Raw genomic sequence first — 21,050 nt, forward strand, 5'->3', positions numbered from 1 at the left:
CTCAGCAAGTCTGGCAGCATTCATGGAGAGAGATGCAGAGTTAAAGTCTTGAGTTTGATTTAACTTTTCCAAACCGAAAGGTCTGGAGAACTGATGGTTTGTAAGCTGTCGGGAAAATGGGTGTTGGAGGAGCAAGTGGGGAAGATGCCCCAGAGCACAGGGAGTGCCAATGACAGTAGAGAGGGGATAGAGATGCAGTTTAGATGTTAGTGGTGGGTGTTATAGCAAAAAATAGATGAGTTCTACTTCGAACAAACCTGTGCAAACAAGTGGCAGAAGGGATGGGTGGATGGAAGGTGGGTAAACAATGTGGAGGAGAGTGTTCATGCTCTGAGGTGTTTGAACTCAGTGTTGAGAACTGAAGGCTGTAAACTGTTGAAGGGGAAAGTGAGGTGCAGTTCCTTCAGTTTGTGTTTGGCTTCATGGGAACACTGCAGCAGGTCTAGGACAGGAATATTAAAGTGATAGCAAGATGTTGTTTTGAAATGGCTACCGACTGTCAGGCCAGGTTCATTCCCACAGAGGTATTCCACGAAGTTATCCCTCACTCAGTGTTTGGTAGGAGTGATGCATGATTCCTTTACAGAGGGAACAGATCCCTGCAGAATGCTGACAGGGGAAGATTTATTTGGTGGTATCCTATGACAGAAATGGCAGATGATGATGATGCTTTGAATGCAGAGGCTAGGGGATGGAAAGTGAGATGGAGGGCCATACGATCAATGTTCTGAGAGGGACGTGAAGAGGTGAGTAGGGTAGTGCAGGGAGTGGGTCGGACATGACTAGGGGCTCTGTCACCCACAGTGGGTGAGAGGGCGAGTTCCTGGTGAGGAAAAAGGAAGACATTTTGGAAGCAACATTGTGGAAGTTGGCAACATCAGCACAAATATGAAGGAAAGGAAGAAACTCTGGGAATAGAATGGAAACCTTGCAGGAAGCAGTCTATCGGGTAGTGTGGCCAATGTGACTGTGGTGGTTGATGGGTTTGTAATGAATAGTATGGGACCAGAAATGGAAATTTCTTTACTATTGGAAACAGGGAAATTGAGGAAGGGAAAACAAGGAGCGTCAGAGGTGGACAAGGTGATGGTGAGCGAAGGATGGAACTTGGGAGCAAAATATCTGAGAAGGGAGTTTTGAACAACAGAGAGTTGAAATGTTTCTTGTTTCAGTCCTATTTGCGCCCCCTTCCCACAACTCTACTCCTTGGTACTTCAATGCCTGCATGTGTGCTGCTTCCTGCTCTTGTCTGGAATTGGACAAAAAAAGAATCAATTTGTGCTCCAACCTCTTCCAAGGCTGGAGAATGTTGTTTTAATGAACTTGGCAACTTAAACGAATGTGGGCATAACGTGGCTGCTGACTGAAACTCTGTCTCCCTTAGTACAGGGAAATTTGCTGTCTTTGTACACGCCAAGACCCAGGAATTGCGGGCAAAGGACCTGAACATGAAGGTGCACGGGATCCCAGGCCACGTCTTCCACTTACAGCTGCTTGAGAAGTGTCATGTGAAGCAGCAGATCTTGTTGCGAGCCCGCACTGAGTGAGTAAGCCAGCACTGGGCTGAGAGAGCAGTAATTACCATTGCAGAGCGGCACTGAATTGATGTTGCTACGGGATTCCTAATTAACCTGGTCTTTGAATCCATCCCTTTACTGGACCTTTTCTACCAAGATCAACAAAAAGACATGACACCATCAAAGTAAAGCAAACTGAAACAAAGGTGCCGAAGATCTAAAACAAAACAGAAAAATGCTGGTGAAGCTCTGCCGGTCTGCGGAGAGAAAGCAGAGTTCACGTTTTGAGTACTGTGACTGCTAGTTCTGAAGAAGGGTCACTGGACCCGAAACGTTAACTCCGTTTCCCTTCACTGCTGCTGAATTTCATCAAGAATTTGTGGTTTTGTTTATGAACCGGCTTAGTCCCAGTTGACAAGCTTGATCATGATCAATAATCGACCTGCCATCATTTGTTCTGGTGTCTGGCAAGTCCGCAGCGACCCAGAGCCGAGCGATTGATTCCCGTTTTACTGTTCAAGACTTTTTAACTCGCTGAGTCCTCCAGCCCTGCAACAAGCCTGAGCCCCTGCCCAAATTCACCGCACATTTCCACAACAACAGTGTCAAAGCACAGGTTCTCACTGGGTGCACACCTGGGTGGGAGGGACACTGTGTTAAAACTGATCTGTTTCTCGGGGGTTTGGTGATTCCATGCATTGTCAGAAAAATGCTCACGGAAGGAGACCCAGCTGCTGGCTCCCAGGGACATGTATGAGAGGCTCGTCCCATCCTGATAAAGGTTGAGACCTGAGTTACTGTGCCATGTGGTCTCCAGTGAGTTAGATTTTGGGAGCATGGGCTGTGAGTCTAAGCAACTAACAGCTCTTGAATCCAGATCCTGGCACCTCTCCTGGTCTCACCTGGCTTTTGTGCTCAATGTCCATTTTTTTAACATTTTTTGGGAAGGGAGCTGGGTGATTTCCTCAGGGGAAAGCAGCCCAGCTGCTCCTCTGGCTGTGAGCTGGCATGCAGGAGGAGTGGCACCAGGCTGAGGGTCCAGTGATAACGCAGTGTGGAGCTGGAGGAACACAGCAGGCCAGGCAGCACCAGAGAAGCAGGAAAGCTAACATTTCAGGTTAGGACCCTTCTTTAGGAATGATTTCTGAAGAAGGGTCCCGACCCAAACCGTCAGGTTTCCTGTACCTCTGATGCTGCCTGGCCTGCTGTGTTCCTCCAGCTCCACACTGTGTTATCTCTGACTCCATCGTCGGCAGATCTTACCATCTCTGAGGGTCCATGGAGATTTGAGCAGTGCACATACCCAGTGAACCAGCAGGTGGCACCAAACTCCTAAAGTTGGTAACAGAATTGCTGGGAAAACTCAGCAGGTCTGGCAGCATCTGTGGAGAGAAATCAGAGTTAACTGAAGAAGTTCTGAAAAAGGGTCAGTGGACATGAAACGTTAACTCTGCTTTCACCCTCCAGATGCTGCCAGATGTGCTGCGTTTTCCCAGCAGTTTCTGTTTTTGTCTATGGTTTCCGGCTTCCGCAATTCTTTGGATTTTTTCCTTCTGCTCAGAAGCCTCCCTCCCCTCAGCACTGAACCTGACAAATCAATCCAACTGGGCTCAGGAAGGTTGAAGTGTATACACTGAGTAACAAGGCCTCCTGATTGAGGAGGAGACGGAGCAATGAGTAGTGTAAGTCGGTTTGGTGGAGGTACAGGTTTTGTTTCCCAAGCCATGTCTGAGGCTTTGGACAACTGTGTGGACAAAGGTGAATAGAGAAATGTTGTTGCTGAGCTACCTGGACAGGAATGAGCTGCAAGTCGGAGGTGCACTAGAATTAAAACATACAACCGTGAGAGTGTGTCAAAATGCATCTAATCCTGCTCACATACAGACCCACGTACCCAATCCTGCTCACATACGGACCCATGTACCCAATCCTGCTGACATACAGACCCATGTACCCAATCCTGCTCACATACAGACCCATGTACCCAATCCTGCTCACATACAGACCCATGTACCCAATCCTGCTCACATACAGAACCATGTACCCAATCCTGCTCAAGTAGAGAATCTGTGACTCAATCCTGCTTATATACAGAACCTGTGTACCCAATCCTACTCATATACAGACCCTGTGTACCAAATCCTGCTCATATTATAGAACCCGCGTACCCAATCATGCTCACAGACAGAACCCGCATACCCAATCTTGCTAACATACAGAACCCGTGTACCCAATCTTGCTCACATACAGAACCCGTGTACCCAATCCTGCTCACATACAGAACCCGTGTACCCAATCCTGCTCATATATAGAACTCGCATACCCAGTGCAGAACCCGTGTACCCCATCCTGTTCACTTATGAAATCCATTGTATTTTTCTCACCTGTATTTGCAGGAGTGAGAAACAGCGATGGATAACAGCCATGCTCCTTGCAGACAAAGGGATTGACACAGAACATGTTGGACTGGAGAAGGATGGTGAGATTCATGCACCATGAACACAGGACAGTGTTTTGAGCTGGTACAAATGGCTGATGCCATGTTGGGTCTCTGTACGTGTTGAGGTATCCATTGTACACTGCCAGTGTTTAATGCAAGGAAAGTTGTGGCTGGTACAATGATAATTTACCCATAGGTGAGACTCATATATGTGAGCTGAGGCTACTTGTTGGAAACTCACTTGCAACAACAACTTGCACTTATATAGCACCTTCAACTTAATAAAATGGAAAGATTTGGTCTTAAAAAGGGTGGTTTAATTAACCCCAAAGCTTTTCCACTCTGTTGGGTAATCTGAGGACAGGATCAATCTATAGTTGCGCATGTCACGCAACTAACATCAAATGGTTTTACATTTCCAAACTCCCTTTAACGTAGGGGAAATCTCTCGAGGTGAGGAAAGCTGACATTGGGGAAAATTCAGACCTGTGCAGCAGTCTTTTCCCAGTTGGGTTCACTCATGCCTCTGAATCAGAACCTCCATGGTCCAGGACCCATTCTGGGAGAGGCGAGGTTTGGAGGAGACAGAACATCATGACAGGAAGGGCACCAGCGAGAATTCAAGCGGGGAAAGGAGCGCGAGCCTGAACTATTTCTGGAAACTGGTGTTGGTGAGTAACAGATAAGTTTTGAGAAATTGTTATCGGACCACAGGGCGTCAGAAGCTACAGTTTAGTACTACAAATATTTAACATTGTAAGGATTAATTAACTTAAAGCAGTAAGGCATGGCAGGAGAATTCCAAATCGTGGTCTGCTTCCCTTGCTTGATGCAGAGAGCAGGACACATTTGCAGTGTCTCCAACTGCAGCTCCTGGAAGCCCCTGGTTTCGGAGTGGGAGCAGTGTCTGGGGACACTCGCGAGGCAGAGGGTGTCGTGGATAGCTCGTATAGAGAGGTGGTCACACCGCACGCTTGAATTCCACTGGCAGGAAGGCAATGGGTGACCACCAGGCAGAGCTAAGGGCCAAGCGGGTGGTGCGGGAATCTCCTGCGGCTATTCCCCTGCAAAACAGAGACAGTGCTTTGAGGCGAATGGCCTCTCAGGGGATGCCAACAGCAGGAAAGTTCATGGTACCATGGTGGCTCTGCTGCAGAGGGAGGGAGAGATAGGCATAGAAATGCTGTAGTTATAGGGGATTCAGTTGTAAGGGGAATAGATTGGCATTTCTGTGCCTGCAAATAAGAGTCCAGCGAGTTTTGAGAAGAGTCCAGAATGGTGTGTTGCCTCCCTGGCACTAGGGTCCTCTATGTCTTGGAGCAGTTTCAGGATATTCTGGAGGGGGAGAGCGAACAGCCAACAGTTGTAGTGCATGTTGGTGCTAATGACATTGGTAAAAATTGGGATGAGGTCTAAGAGCAGAATATAGGGAACTAGGAAGAAAGTTGAAATGTAGATCCACACTACCAGATGGATGTGGATGCTTTGGAGAAGGTACAGAAAAGATTTACCAGGATATTGCCTGTGATGGGGCATGTTAGCTATGAAGAAAGGTTGGATAGACTGGGTTTGTTTTCACTGGAACGCTGGAGGTTGAGGGGCGACCTAATAGAAGTTTATAAGACTGTGAATGGCATGGATAGAGAGGAAAGTATGAGGCTTTATCCCAGGATGATGGAGTCAATTATGAGGGAACACAGGTTTGAGGTGGGAGAGGGCAAGCTTACAAGAGATGTGCGAGGCATGTTTTTCACACAAAAGATGGTGAGTGCCTGGAACACACTGGTAGAGGAGGTGGTGGAAACCGACACAATACAGCATACAAAAAGCATCTGGACAAATACATGAACAGGGAGGGAATAGAGGGATATGGATCCTGTAAGTTAAGACAGTTTAGCGTCAAAGGACAAAATGTGGAAGCACAGCCTTGGAGAGCTGAAGGGCCCGTATCTGTGCTGTATTGTTCTTTGATCTCTTTGGAGACTTAGGCACAAAGTTTAGGTTGATGCTGCTGTGTGGCACTGAGGGAACGCTGCCCTGTCAAAGGCACCTTTCAGACAAGCTGTTAAACCGAGGCCCCGTCTGCCCTGGCCGAGGCTGGAGGTGAAACACGGGGGAGTTCCTCATGGTTCATGGGCCAGTAATTACCTATCAACCCAACATCACCAGAATGGATCATCTGGTCAGTTACTGATTCCTGTGCTTGTGATCTTGCTGTGCGCAGGTCAGCTGCTGTCTGCCTGACATAACAGCAGAGGTGACTACGTTAGTACGTTAATTACCAGTAATGCAGTTTGGCAGCATCCTCAGGTCATGCAAGGTGCTATATAAATGCAACATTTTGTTGTGGAATAGGATTGGTGCCCGTGGCCCGAGTCCCCCATTAACCTCAATAGCATGTGGCTTCTGCTCATGGTAGACATGGAATGTTTTCAGACTTAAGACTCTATTTGCAAGCCACACACCCAGCTGCTAACTTGTTACCTTCCATCCCAGACATTCCTCAGGTCCAGTGTATCAAGACATACAAACCCCAGGAAGCTGATGAGCTGGCGCTGGAGAAAGCTGATGTCCTCGAGGTGAAGACAAGAACCAAAGACGGTGAGAGAGGCCACACTTGAGTCATAGTGTGTCAGAGGGGGCCTGGGGAAGGCAGAAAATATCAGCGTTCAGTCTCGAGGAGGCCATTCAGCCCCTCAGGAATGCTCCTATATTCAGTACAGACCTTAGCTGATCTGTGTACTTCCATTGACCCCTCTTTAGTCATCCTTTGGTAACTTTTTGACCAACACTTTACCTAAGCCTTAAAAATTCCAGCTAACCTTTCAGTAGGGAGGATCTGAATTTCCTTTACCCTTTCGTGCCAGGAATTGCTTCCAGATTCTATCCCCTCAGATTAAAAGAAAAAGTATTAAATGAATAAATAAAGAAAGAGGAAACAATCTCTCTGTCTCTACCCTTTCCAAATTATCTAATATTTTAGCTGCCTCAAGTCATCCCTCAGCCCTTAAAATATAAGGGAATTCAATTCAAAAGCTACGTTGACAGCTCAGAAACAAAACTTTTCCCATTGTGACCTCATTTTAATTCTGGAAAATTGCCATGACCCCTGAGCTGAGAGGGTATTAGAGGGTGGGCACAGGGCTGTGAGAGGGTATTAGTGGGTGAAAATAGTGGGGCACCAGAGGGTAATAGTGGGAGAGAAGAGTGGGGCACGAGAGGGTATTAGTGGGTGAGAACAGTGGAGCACGAGAGGGTAATAGTCGGTGAGGACAGTGGGGCACGAGAGGGTAATAGTGGGTGAGGACAGTGGGGCACGAGAGGGTATTAGTGGGTGAGGACAGTGGGGCACGAGAGGGTATTAGTGGGTGAGAACAGTGGGGCACGAGAGGGTAATAGTGGGTGAGAACAGTGGGGCACGAGAGGGTAATAGTGGGTGAGGACAGTGGGGCACGAGAGGGTATTAGTGGGTGAGAATAGTGGGGCACGAGAGGGTAATAGTGGGTGAGGACAGTGGGGCACGAGAGGGTAATATTGGGTGAGGACAGTGGGGCACGAGAGGGTATTAGTGGGTGAGAATAGTGGGGCACGAGAGGGTAATAGTGGGTGAGGACAGTGGGGCACGAGAGGGTAATAGTGGGTGAGGACAGTGGGGCACGAGAGGGTATTAGTGGGTGAGAAGAGTGGGGCACGAGAGGGTAATAGTGGGTGAGGACAGTGGGGCATGAGAGGGTAATAGTGGGTGAGGACAGTGGGGCACGAGAGGGTATTAGTGGGTGAGGACAGTGGGGCACGAGAGGGTATTAGTGGGTGAGAATAGTGGGGCACGAGAGGGTAATAGTGAGTGAGAAGAGTGGGGCACGAGAGGGTAATAGTGGGTGAGGACAGTGGGGCACGAGAGGGTAATAGTGGGTGAGAATAGTGGGGCACGAGAGGGTATTAGTGGGTGAGGACAGTGGGGCACGAGAGGGTAATAGTGGGTGAGAATAGTGGGGCACGAGAGGGTAATAGTGGGTGAGGACAGTGGGGGACGAGAGGGTAATAGTGGGTGAGGACAGTGGGGCACGAGAGGGTAATAGTGGGTGAGAATAGTGGGGCACGAGAGGGTATTAGTGGGTGAGGACAGTGGGGCACGAGAGGGTAATAGTGGGTGAGAATAGTGGGGCACGAGAGGGTATTAGTGGGTGAGGACAGTGGGGCACGAGAGGGTAATAGTGGGTGAGAATAGTGGGGCACGAGAGGGTAATAGTGGGTGAGGACAGTGGGGCACGAGAGGGTAATAGTGGGTGAGAATAGTGGGGCACGAGAGGGTAATAGTGGGTGAGGACAGTGGGGCACGAGAGTGTAATAGTGGGTGAGGACAGTGGGGCACGAGAGGGTAATAGTGGGTGAGAATAGTGGGGCACGAGAGGGTAATAGTGGGTGAGGATAGTGGGGCACGAGAGGGTATTAGTGGGTGAGGACAGTGGGGCACGAGAGGGTATTAGTGGGTGAGGACAGTGGGGCACGAGAGGGTATTAGTGGGTGAGAATAGTGGGGCACGAGAGGGTAATAGTGGGTGAGAATAGTGGGGCACGAGAGGGTAATAGTGGGTGAGAATAGTGGGGCACGAGAGGGTAATAGTGGGTGAGGACAGTGGGGCACGAGAGGGTAATAGTGGGTGAGGACAGTGGGGCACGAGAGGGTATTAGTGGGTGAGAATAGTGGGGCACGAGATGGTAATAGTGGGTGAGAATAGTGGGGCACGAGAGGGTAATAGTGGGTGAGGACAGTGGGGCACGAGAGGGTATTAGTGGGTGAGAATAGTGGGGCACGAGAGGGTATTAGTGGTTGAGAATAGTGGGGCACGAGAGGGTAATAGTGGGTGAGAATAGTGGGGCACGAGAGGGTATTAGTGGGTGAGAATAGTGGGGCACGAGAGGGTAATAGTGGGTGAGGATAGTGGGGCACGAGAGGGTAATAGTGGGTGAGGACAGTGGGGCACGAGAGGGTATTAGTGGGTGAGAATAGTGGGGCACGAGAGGGTATTAGTGGGTGAGAATAGTGGGGCACGAGAGGGTATTAGTGGGTGAGGACAGTGGGGCACGAGAGGGTAATAGTGGGTGAGGACAGTGGGGCACGAGAGGGTAATAGTGGGTGAGGACAGTGGGGCACGAGAGGGTATTAGTGGGTGAGAATAGTGGGGCACGAGAGGGTAATAGTGGGTGAGGACAGTGGGGCACGAGAGGGTATTAGTGGGTGAGAATAGTGGGGCACGAGAGGGTATTAGTGGGTGAGAATAGTGGGGCACGAGAGGGTAATAGTGGGTGAGAATAGTGGGGCACGAGAGGGTAATAGTGGGTGAGGACAGTGGGGCACGAGAGGGTATTAGTGGGTGAGAATAGTGGGGCACGAGAGGGTATTAGTGGGTGAGAATAGTGGGGCACGAGAGGGTAATAGTGGGTGAGAATAGTGGGGCACGAGAGGGTATTAGTGGGTGAGAATAGTGGGGCACGAGAGGGTAATAGTGGGTGAGGATAGTGGGGCACGAGAGGGTAATAGTGGGTGAGGACAGTGGGGCACGAGAGGGTATTAGTGGGTGAGAATAGTGGGGCACGAGAGGGTATTAGTGGGTGAGGACAGTGGGGCACGAGAGGGTATTAGTGGGTGAGAATAGTGGGGCACGAGAGGGTATTAGTGGGTGAGAATAGTGGGGCACGAGAGGGTATTAGTGGGTGAGAATAGTGGGGCACGAGAGGGTAATAGTGGGTGAGGACAGTGGGGCACGAGAGGGTAATAGTGGGTGAGGACAGTGGGGCACGAGAGGGTAATAGTGGGTGAGGACAGTGGGGCACGAGAGGGTAATAGTGGGTGAGGACAGTGGGGCACGAGAGGGTATTAGTGGGTGAGAACAGTGGGGCACGAGAGGGTATTAGTGGGTGAGGACAGTGGGGCACGAGAGGGTATTAGTGGGTGAGGACAGTGGGGCACGAGAGGGTAATAGTGGGTGAGGACAGTGGGGCACGAGAGGGTATTAGTGGGTGAGAATAGTGGGGCACGAGAGGGTAATAGTGGGTGAGGACAGTGGGGCACGAGATGGTAATAGTGGGTGAGGACAGTGGGGCACGAGAGGGTATTAGTGGGTGAGGACAGTGGGGCACGAGAGGGTAATAGTGGGTGAGGACAGTGGGGCACGAGAGGGTATTAGTGGGAGAGAACAGTGGGGCACGAGAGGGTAATAGTGGGTGAGGACAGTGGGGCACGAGAGGGTATTAGTGGGAGAGAACAGTGGGGCACGAGAGGGTAATAGTGGGTGAGAAGAGTGGGGCACGAGAGGGTATTAGTGGGTGAGGACAGTGGGGCACGAGAGGGTATTAGTGGGTGAGGACAGTGGGGCACGAGAGGGTAATAGTGGGTGAGGACAGTGGGGCACGAGAGGGTAATAGTGGGTGAGGACAGTGGGGCACAAGATGGTAATAGTGGGTGAGGACAGTGGGGCACGAGAGGGTATTAGTGGGTGAGGACAGTGGGGCACGAGAGGGTATTAGTGGGTGAGGACAGTGGGGCACGAGAGGGTAATAGTGGGTGAGGACAGTGGGGCACGAGAGGGTATTAGTGGGTGAGAAGAGTGGGGCACGAGAGGGTATTAGTGGGTGAGAAGAGTGGGGCACGAGAGGGTATTAGTGGGTGAGGACAGTGGGGCACGAGAGGGTATTAGTGGGTGAGGACAGTGGGGCACGAGAGGGTAATAGTGGGTGAGAATAGTGGGGCACGAGAGGGTATTAGTGGGTGAGGACAGTGGGGCACGAGAGGGTATTAGTGGGTGAGAATAGTGGGGCACGAGAGGGTAATAGTGGGTGAGAAGAGTGGGGCACGAGAGGGTATTAGTGGGTGAGAAGAGTGGGGCACGAGAGGGTATTAGTGGGTGAGGACAGTGGGGCACGAGAGGGTATTAGTGGGTGAGTATAGTGGGGCACGAGAGGGTAATAGTGGGTGAGGACAGTGGGGCACGAGAGGGTAATAGTGGGTGAGAAGAGTGGGGCACGAGAGGGTATTAGTGGGTGAGAAGAGTGGGGCACGAGAGGGTATTAGTGGGTGAGGACAGTGGGGCACGAGAGGGTATTAGTGGGTGAGTATAGTGGGGCACGAGAGGGTAATAGTGGGTGAGGACAGTGGGGCACGAGATGGTAATAGTGGGTGAGGACAGTGGGGCACGAGAGGGTATTAGTGGGTGAGAATAGTGGGGCACGAGAGGGTAATAGTGGGTGAGGACAGTGGGGCACGAGAGGGTATTAGTGGGTGAGGACAGTGGGGCACGAGAGGGTAATAGTGGGTGAGAATAGTGGGGCACGAGAGGGTAATAGTGGGTGAGAATAGTGGGGCACGAGAGGGTATTAGTGGGTGAGGACAGTGGGGCACGAGAGGGTATTAGTGGGTGAGAAGAGTGGGGCACGAGAGGGTATCAGTGGGTGAGAAGAGTGGGGCACGAGAGGGTATTAGTGGGTGAGGACAGTGGGGCACAAGAGGGTATTAGTGGGTGAGAAGAGTGGGGCACGAGAGGGTATTAGTGGGTGAGGACAGTGGGGCACGAGAGGGTATTAGTGGGTGAGAAGAGTGGGGCACGAGAGGGTATTAGTAGGTGAGGACAGTGGGGCACGAGAGGGTAATAGTGGGTGAGGACAGTGCGGCGAGGGATTGGGCAGATTGTGCTGCGAGCTGCAGTTTCAGTGGTTGTTTCAGGGCAGGCCGCAGTCCCCGTGGCCCCCCATCACCCCTACTTCCCCACCCCCCACTTCCCCCACCTTTAGATTTAAAGGGGCCTCGCAATTCTCAGCATTGCTGCTGGTGGCTCTGCCTGACCAGTTTGGGAAAGCTGGCTGTAAACCTTATCACCGTGTAGGATTGGACCCGGGAACTGCGGGATTGTAGGGAATAGGAGCAGCAGTCGCCCAGGTTGATGGTTTTCTGCCATTTGACAATCCTTGGCTTCAAATCCACTTTCCCACTTACTCCCAGGTCTCTGAGAGGAACTGAGAGACCATAGTTCAATTTAATTCAGGCATAACTGGATAGTCCCCACATCCTTCTGGGATAGAGAATTCCAAAGATTCACAACTGTTTGAGTGAAGAGCTACTGGGTGCAGTGGCTCAGTGGTTAGCACTGCTGCCTCAAATGCCAGGCACCCTGGTTCGATTCCACCCGTAGGCGACAGTGTGGAGTTTGCACATTCTCCCCGTGTCAGCGTGGGTTTCCTCTGGGTGCTCCAATTTCCTCCCACAGTCCAAAGGTGTGCAAGTTAGGGTGGATTGGCTGTGCTGAATTGCCCATAGTGTTCAGGGATGTGTAGATTAGGTGGGTGATAGGGGAATGGGCCTGGGTGGGATTCCCTGAGTGTCCATGTGGACTTGTTGGGCCGAAGGGCCTGTTTCCACACTGTAGGGATTCTAGGATTTATGGTTTCTTCTCTTCTCAGCCCTAGAATATTGGTCCCTTTACCTGAGGATGCCTTCCTCTTTTCTTGAACCATCCCCTCATTCACTCCCACCTTAAGGAACAGAGGAACTGAAATGTGAGAGAGTTTGCGTGTGTGACACGTTGGATAGGTTCGGGTTGTGTGTTAAATCTTAGCCAGTCAGATGCTGTTGCCCCCCCGCCACTTCCTCACTGGTACCAATCTGTTTCCAGGCTGGATTGAGGGGATCCGATTATCGGATGGAGAGAGGGGATGGTTTCCAAAGCAATACGTGGAAGAGATAACAAACCGGAATGCTCGAATACGGAATTTACGGGAAAAGAATCGGATTAAGCACGCAACCAGGAAACTCCAGGAGGAATGCCAGTAACAGGAGGCCCGGCTGTGTTGGAGATACCATGTGGAGCATGGATACTGAACACATCCCAGACCTTACAGAGAAACAGCTGACGTTCTAGATCCTGAGCGTGGCGTCTTTGAGAGACAAGTACTGTGCTCCCCAGTGAGCGACCTTAATTTCTAGTGCATTTTGGTGCCCATGTCCCAGTGATATATCACAACTTGGATAACCCCTTACTCTCCAGCTCTCAAGGAGGCATAAGCCATCTGCAAAAGTTTCTACAGGGGCCACTGAGTGTGCTTTCGGTTCATACTTACAGGGGCTGTATCTGAGTGGTTGCTGCAGGAGGCATGAACTCAGTGGCTAAGAGCTCACTCCCTTTGAAGCAGCTTCAAAAGGGGTTGGAAGTCCAGGGTTGGGCGATGCTCTGTGAATGGGGACTGGGGGCAAGGATTAAACAGCAGATATTGAGGGGATGTACTGCAAACTTTGGGAGGTGGGGTGGGGGCAGCGAGGGAAGGAACAGACTATTTCGAATGCCGTTAAACCCTCATTTTCACCCTCTTAGCCCAGACAGGATAGACCCAGCATTGATCTATTTCCTGTTGATTGGCAATGTAAAATTAAGCGAGCATAATTATCCTCAGAGTTGAAGGGGTGATTTGTCTGTGTCTGGCCTGTGACATGCCCATGCAACCTTTCCCCTACCCACCACCACAATGGCGAGGTGGGGGGGGGGGATATCTGTTTACTTTGACAAGTGGATGGGGAAATGGACACAAAACTGCTCGGGTTCTTTTGTTTCTGCTTTGTCTGACGTATCTCAGCCTCTTGTCTTTGGTGGTACCAGAGCTTTAAGTGCATCTCAGTGCTACGTGTCTTCAGGTCTACTGAATAAGAAACCTTCAATCAGCCTAGTATGGCCCGGCAGAGACTGAGTTAGCAGCTCAGAGTCAGCGAGGGAGCGGGGGCAAGCCACACTGACTGAGCAGCAGATCAAACTGCTATAACTTGGTACCACAACCTAGTGTAGCTGTCAGTCCCTCCCTGTCGCAGCAGCACAACTCTGAAACAAGCTCAAGCCCATCAAAAGCAGTAACTGATTCAGTTTCCAATTCCTCTTGGAGGAGGGACAAAGGTCTCCAGCAGGAGGTAGCAGGCCTGATTATTTACTAACTATGAGGCAGAGACACCTCTGCCTGATTTTGATGTGGGCAGGTCTCTCATATCTCCTTTGCCAATTTATAGATGCCAACTACTGTCTGGCACTTTGCTCCATCACTACAGCCTAGACCAGAGCTCAGAACATAAGGTATAATAGGCCATGATAGCCAGGGCCCAGGGTTGGCTCTACTCCAGACAGGTGCTGGCTACTCCACATTCCTCCTCCTGTCCCTGGTTGAGGTTACAGGTGATGTAGAGATTCTCATACAGTTCCAGTAATTCAGACATCAGTCTCCACACAGCAAAGCAGGAATGGATTTAAATAAACCTGCATTGGGAAATGTGTTGCCTAGACCTGTTAAACCCTTGCATTGCTAATTTAATATTTTGTTCAGGGAAATCGTCATGCAGAGTGAGGGGAAGCAATGGCCCAGTAGCATTACCATAAGACTATTATTCCAGAGAGCCAAGTAATATCCTGTGGGCCTGGATTCAAATCCCACCATATATTCAATCGAAATTTGGAACTAAGGGTCTAATGATGAAACTATAGTCAATTGTCAGGAATGGCCTGGACAGAGTGGATGTTGGGAAGATGTTTTCATTGGTAGGAGAGACTAGGGCCTGACGGCACAGCCTTAGAGTAAAGGGAAGGCCTTTTAGAACAGAAATAAAGAGAAAGTTCTTCAGCCAGAGAGTGGTGAATCTATGGAATTCACTGCCACAGAAGGTTGTGGAGGCCAGGTCATTGAGTACATTTAAGACTGACTTGAATAAGTTCTTGATTATCAAGGGGATCAAGGGCTATGGGGAGAAAGCAGGAGAATGGGGTTGAGGAACTTATCAGGCATGATTGAATGGCAGAGCAGACTCAATGGGCTGAATGGTCTAACTGGTTTGCTAATGTCCTTTAGAGGAGAGAAATCTGCCATCATTACCTGATCTGACCTACTTGTGACTCCAGACCCACAGCAATGTGGTTGCAAATTAATTGCCATCTGGGATGGGCAATAAATGCTGACCCAGTCATGATGCCCACATCCAATAAATGCATGCAAAAAAAACCCTTGTCTCATCTGATTGCTTAACTTGATTTCCCCAGAATTGGTCAACTGGCACCGACCATCATTCACCAGCCACTGAGGGCAGCCAGTGTCGACAGTAAATGTGCCCATGCTCAGATTGCAACACTAACTGATAAAGGTGACCCTACAAGTCGACTGTCTGCTCACTATAATATTCCAACAGCTCCTGAAATTGCTCAGTGTATCATCACAGCAGCCCAGCTGCCCTCTGTATCTCACCTGTTCTGCCTACTCATGCACAGTGTCCACTATGACCTGTAAGTCGTGTATGCCCACTGCTAGTAACTGGGGTTACACTGCCATTTCTGCTAAGGTGCTAACTTATTTAAGGTTTTACTTATTGTTTTAAAATTCTACATTTGCAAAACTGTTCATTTTTATGAATAGGCTCAAAATGATGTATGCCTGGAAAAAAAATTAATCCTGTTCAGTGTACACTTCACGAGGAGAATGTAAATATTTTCTAATCAGTCTGTTCAGAGATGTTATTACACACCTCTGCAGCAGATCGGAATTAAACCTGGGTCTGCTGTTTCAGAGGTAGAAGTGCTACCACTGCACCACAAGGACCCTACTCAGAGAAGGTAAGTTTAGATTAGCTGGTGGTAGGAGATGAGGAATCGCCTTTAGAGTTCAGGTTCAAGTGAGCCCTGGAGGAGTGCAGGGGTTATTTTGTTAGACAGTAGTATTCATGTTTGTATAGGTCAGAGAAAAACGCGAGGCCACAAGACATAACCCAGTTTGCCTGGTGCAGATTGTACTGAGGTGGGAGGTGCTCAGAGAGCAACTCCTCTCCATGTGAACGTGGTCCAGCTAAGGAGCCTCCAAGGCCGTAACTTGGTGTGAAATTGAAATGGTTGGATAACCATGAACATTCTTTACCTTCAAGTATTGCTACAACCTGTATCAAACCCCACTGTGTCGCTCATGAAACATGGCATCTGTTGGCAGCAATTTATTACATTTTCGTAAAGATTCCTCAGTGATACTTGTCATGTTTTACATCACAATCACAGACCCACACAGACATATACACACAAATACAAACACACACACATATTCACACACCCACACACACGCACAGATATATACATGCACACATATACACACACACACACACACACACACACTCTCTCTGTTACACAAACACACACACACAATAACTCTCACACACACACACACACACACACACACACACAATAACACACACACACTCTCTCTTACACAAATACACACACACACGCACACAATAACTCACACACACACTCTCTCTGTTACACAAACACACACACACAATAACTCTCTCACTAACACTCACACACACACACAATAACTCTCTCACACTCTCGCTCACGTACACACACACAAACATGCACACACAATAACTCTCACCCACACACACTCTCTCACTCTCTCTCACACTCTCACTCTCACTCTCTCTCTCTCACACACACACACACACACACACACACACGCTCTCTCACACGCACACACAATAACTCTCTCACTAACACTCTCACACACGCACACACAATAACTCTCACACTCTCTTACTCACACACACACACACACACACACACACACACACACACACACACAAACATGCACACAAAATAACTCTCTCTCACACACACACTTACTCTCTCACACACACATACACACACACTCTCACACACACACACACACACAATAACTCTCTCACACTCACACACGCACACGCACACACACAGATATAGTTTCAACACTGCCATCTCAAGTTGGCATGCCCACCGAGCAAGCACTTGTTGTAAAGGCACTTTGAATGTGATCAACTATCTCCTGAATATACAATGTGTGCAGCATCTTTAAAGAATTCCTGAACATGGTGGTTTGATGCTCATTATTAACAAATGATTTAGACACTGGAGGAGAGCAACAACAATTTCCAGGTAACCAGTGCGGTTTCACAGTTGTACACCGTTAAAATACTGTGTTGGAATTTTTCTACACTGGTGTAATAATTAAAGTTATCCACAACTGCTGTCATGTGATCAGTTCTGAAGAGCATAATGATTTGTTTTACTTTTTCTTATCTTCTTCTAACCCCTCCCAACACACAGTACTGCAGATGTACACAGAAACTGCTACCTTCCAGTACATTGCTTGCACTAGTAATCTAGACCAAAAGTGACAATAAGCTAAATGGGGATAACATCCAACGACTAGAAGACCAATCCTTCCCTCACCCAAATCTCATGTATACTTTCTAGCAAGCTACACTCCACAGCACTGAAGAGCAGCACCCCAGTCTAACCTTTACCCCTCCCCCTAACTACAACTTATAGGCACAGATACTAATTGTAGCTCAGGGACACCAGCCTCAATGAAGAGATGCATGGGCAGAGAATCAACCCTGAGATCTCCTGACAGTACAGCACACGACAACATTGGCTAAATGTGGTAAATAGTGGGAGGTGGTGGCCTTGTGGTATTATCGCTGAACTGTTAATCCAGAAACCCAGATAATGTTCTGGGGACCCGGGTTCAAATCCCACCATGGCAGATGGTAGAATTTGAATTCAATAAAATATCTGGAATTAAGAGTCTAATGATGATTGTGAATCCATTGTCAATTGTTGGAATAACCCATCTGGTTCACTAATGTCCTTTAGGGAAGGAAGCTGCCATCCTTACCTGGTCTGGCCTACATGTGACTCCAGATCCATAGCACTAGCTAAGTCTGAACTGCCCTCTGGGCAATTAGGGATGGACAATAAATGCTGCCTGGCCAGCGACACCCTCATCCCGTGTATGAATGAAAAAAATGTCATGGTGAGCTGCCTTCTTAAACGACACTCCATTGGCCGAGGAATTCTGGGAAGAAAGACAGATAGAAGAACAAAGATGAACTTTAATTGTCCCTGTGACAATTACAACAGCTCGGGAACTAACTGATAAACTGAAGCAAGATGGCAGTCTACACTAGACAGGCCCCTTAAAAACTCCTTCAGGAGCTATTAATTTCTGAGACATCAGGTTTAATGTTTTGGGTCCAGTGACGCTTCCTTAGTTCTGGGGAAGGGCCACTGGACCTGAAACATTAACTTTGATTTCTTTTCACAGATGCTGCCAGACTTGCTGAGATTTTCCAGCAATTTCTACTTTTGTTTCTGATTTCCAACATCCACAATTCTTTCCATTTTTATTAATTTCTGGGATTGAGATTCACTTATGGTATTAAATAGGCCATTTAGCCCATCCAGTCGACGATGCATCCCTGTAGACAAATTTAGTTGGTCCCACTTAATACTTTTTTCTGCCCAGAAGCACTATTGCACATAACTGAGCACCTTCCCACCACCAAAATCACCGCGTTTTTTCCTTTCTTTAAAAAGCTAGTGGCTCGCACTGGTAAAAACACCCATCCAATTGGGTATTTACAAGTAAAGCCCATTACGGGTAATGCATGCTGTCAAAAGGTGAGGGGCTACGGCTGGGTCAGTAGGAAGGGATTAAATCAAAATGGAGTGGGGCAGGAATTAACCAACCTGTACCCCTCGGTGCCCACCTCTCTTGGTCCCAATTCAGCATCCTGCAGGTGCCTTCATTGATAGTTGGCATTGGATGATGTGTAATTCCCAAAATGACTTGCATGGCGAGGCATACCCTGGAGACTCCTTCCGCTGTAGCCAAAGCTAGGTGAATCTTCCAGACCTGTTCAACTCCTCGGTCTTTTGGAAAATTGCAAACTGTTCTGGAGGCAGAGAGATCCCAATGCGACCATTTATAACCACATTTTTAAAATCCCACCTGCACCAACCCTTTGAAAAGTTGGCCTGTTAAACCTACTGCTTCCCATATTGATTGTAAACTTCAAAATGCCCGAAGCTTGGAAGGTGCATATGTGCAAAGGGGCTTGGGTCTCCTTGTTGTGGAGTCACTGAAGGCTGACATGTAGGTGCAACAGCTGTTAGAATGGAAAAAGCAAAGTTGCCGTGAACTTACCAGATTGTAGAGAGAGAGAGATGGCTGGTGATGGTTTGACCTTGAGGCAGAGGGTAAGATTAAAGCAACTTTCCTTCATGGTCACCTCAGCCGGTTTGGGAATTGAACCCACTTTGTTGGTATCAGTTTACATTGCAAACCAGCCAGCCAGCCGAGCCAACCAATTCTCAAAGCTGGTGGAAAGTTCGCCTTTATCAGAAGAAGTTTTGAGTGCTAAAATAATGAAGCCTTGCTCTAATTGTATGGAAGCTTAGTTAGACTACACCTGGAGTAGTTTAGGTCTCCTTATCTCAGGAAAGATATAATTGTCATAGAGGGGAGTATAATAAAGGTTCAGCAGTCTTGTTCTGGAGATGGCAGGACTTTCTTATGAAGAGAGATTGGGCAAATTGAGCCTCTGTTCTATAGAGGTGTGAAGAATGAGAGGCGATTTCATTGAAACCTACAAAATACTTAAAGGAATAGACACGTAGATACTGGTAAAATAATCCCCTGCTGAGGAAGTCTTGAACCAGGGGACACAATTTAAAATAAAGGGCATGCCATTTAGGACTGAGATGAGGAGATATGTATTTACTCAGCAGGTGTTAAATCTTTGGTATTCTCCATGCCACGGGATTATGGAGGCTCAGTCTGTAGTATACGTAAAGTAGAGGTTGATAAATTTTTGCTCGTCAAGATCTGTAAAAGGTTCTGAGAATTGTGTGTGAAAAATATTGAAATATTGCACCAGCCATGATTGAATTAAATGGCAGAGCAGACTGAATGGGTGAAATAGCCTCTTCCTCTGTTTTGGGTGAGGAACCAAATCCATTCCTGCTGACACCTCCAAAAAAAACTGCAGGACTGCCAGTGACTTCATTCCATCCCATTCAACCACATTGATTGTGCTTCCTTGGGCACTGCCTTTTTTTAATATGTTTCACAAAATGTGCACGTGCAAACCTTTCTGCATACTCAGTGTGAGCTTTTTAGGGGTATCAGAGAAAAAGTCTTAACTGAAAACCTCACCCATGTTAAATATACAAATCCATTTACAAGCAACAGAGGAACACTAACGGTGCACAGACTGAAAGGCACCTCTGAGACTGAAGGAACAATGATGGCTGCAGCTTTAGAGCATGACATTGTGGTGAGGGATTCTGGAAGTTTCTGTTAAAATGTCAAAACAGAAAACATGAATCAGCATCCATGAAAATCAGCAATGTGTGCATGGCAGGGTGCACATAAATGGGTACAGCACAAAATATTAATCCTCTCTATTATGGAGCAATCTGCCACTCAGCTTTGACTATCCATCTTTGATGTATTATCAACGTAGCAGAAGGAGGAGATGCAAACAACATGAAAGGAACCTAACTGTGCAACACTCCTTTTGTTTATTGTTAAAGGAAGCCTGAACAATGAAAGGTGCAGCCGTACTGGTTTATAACTCACTTACCTGCTCAACGTGATTTCAGGCGTATATTCAAATACACAGAGATGGGAAAGTCATCAAACTTTGCTGGCAACAGGTTGAATTGGGAAAGACAGGAAGATAAACTTCTTAGATTAGACCTTCAGGTGTACCAATACAGTACAACGGTCAGGGAATCTCAGCACAAGGTGGACTCTGAGATAACACTGTGTGGAGCTGGAGGAGCACAGCAGGCCAGGCAGCATCAGAGGAGCAGGAAAGGTGGTGTTTCAGGCTGGGACTTCTGAAGAAGGGTCCTGACCCAAAACGTCAACTTTCCTGCTCCTCTGATGCTGCCTGACCTGCTGTGCTCCTCCAGCTCCACACTGTGTTATCTCTGACTCCAGCATCTGCAATTCTTGCTATCTCACAAGATAGACTCTATTGTTTAATTCTTTTATGCATGGTTTAAAAATTGTGCTGAGGGATCCAGATTCACACACAAATTATTTAGGTTCAAGTTATTTATCTTCTGGGACAGTGCCACAACTCACTGGTGTATCACACTGGTAATCAGCCCTCATCATTTCTGAAAAGGGAAAAGCCAGGAAAGTCGAATTGGGAATTATCAGATCGACCAGGACCTCATCATATGGGTTATGACCTACTTC

At 48.2% G+C, this 21,050-nt stretch overlaps 1 protein-coding gene across 3 annotated transcripts in view; it reads left to right on the forward strand.

Annotated features, from left to right (window-relative positions):
* The window catches only part of arhgef19 (Rho guanine nucleotide exchange factor (GEF) 19), a 102,960-nt gene extending 86,837 nt beyond the window's left edge, over positions 1–16,123 (forward strand). For all 3 annotated transcript variants that reach the window (XM_048561551.2, XM_048561552.2, XM_048561553.2), the window contains 4 exons: positions 1,385–1,543; positions 3,914–3,996; positions 6,454–6,558; positions 12,623–16,123. In XM_048561551.2, the coding sequence (XP_048417508.2) occupies positions 1,385–1,543; positions 3,914–3,996; positions 6,454–6,558; positions 12,623–12,780 (505 nt within the window). In that variant the 3' untranslated portion in view covers positions 12,781–16,123. The remainder of the gene's footprint in view (positions 1–1,384; positions 1,544–3,913; positions 3,997–6,453; positions 6,559–12,622) is intronic.
* Positions 16,124–21,050: the final 4,927 nt, after the last annotated feature.

The sequence above is a fragment of the Stegostoma tigrinum genome, chromosome 28 (genome assembly GCF_030684315.1).
Source record: "Stegostoma tigrinum isolate sSteTig4 chromosome 28, sSteTig4.hap1, whole genome shotgun sequence".
In the NCBI taxonomy this organism is placed as follows: domain Eukaryota; kingdom Metazoa; phylum Chordata; class Chondrichthyes; order Orectolobiformes; family Stegostomatidae; genus Stegostoma; species Stegostoma tigrinum.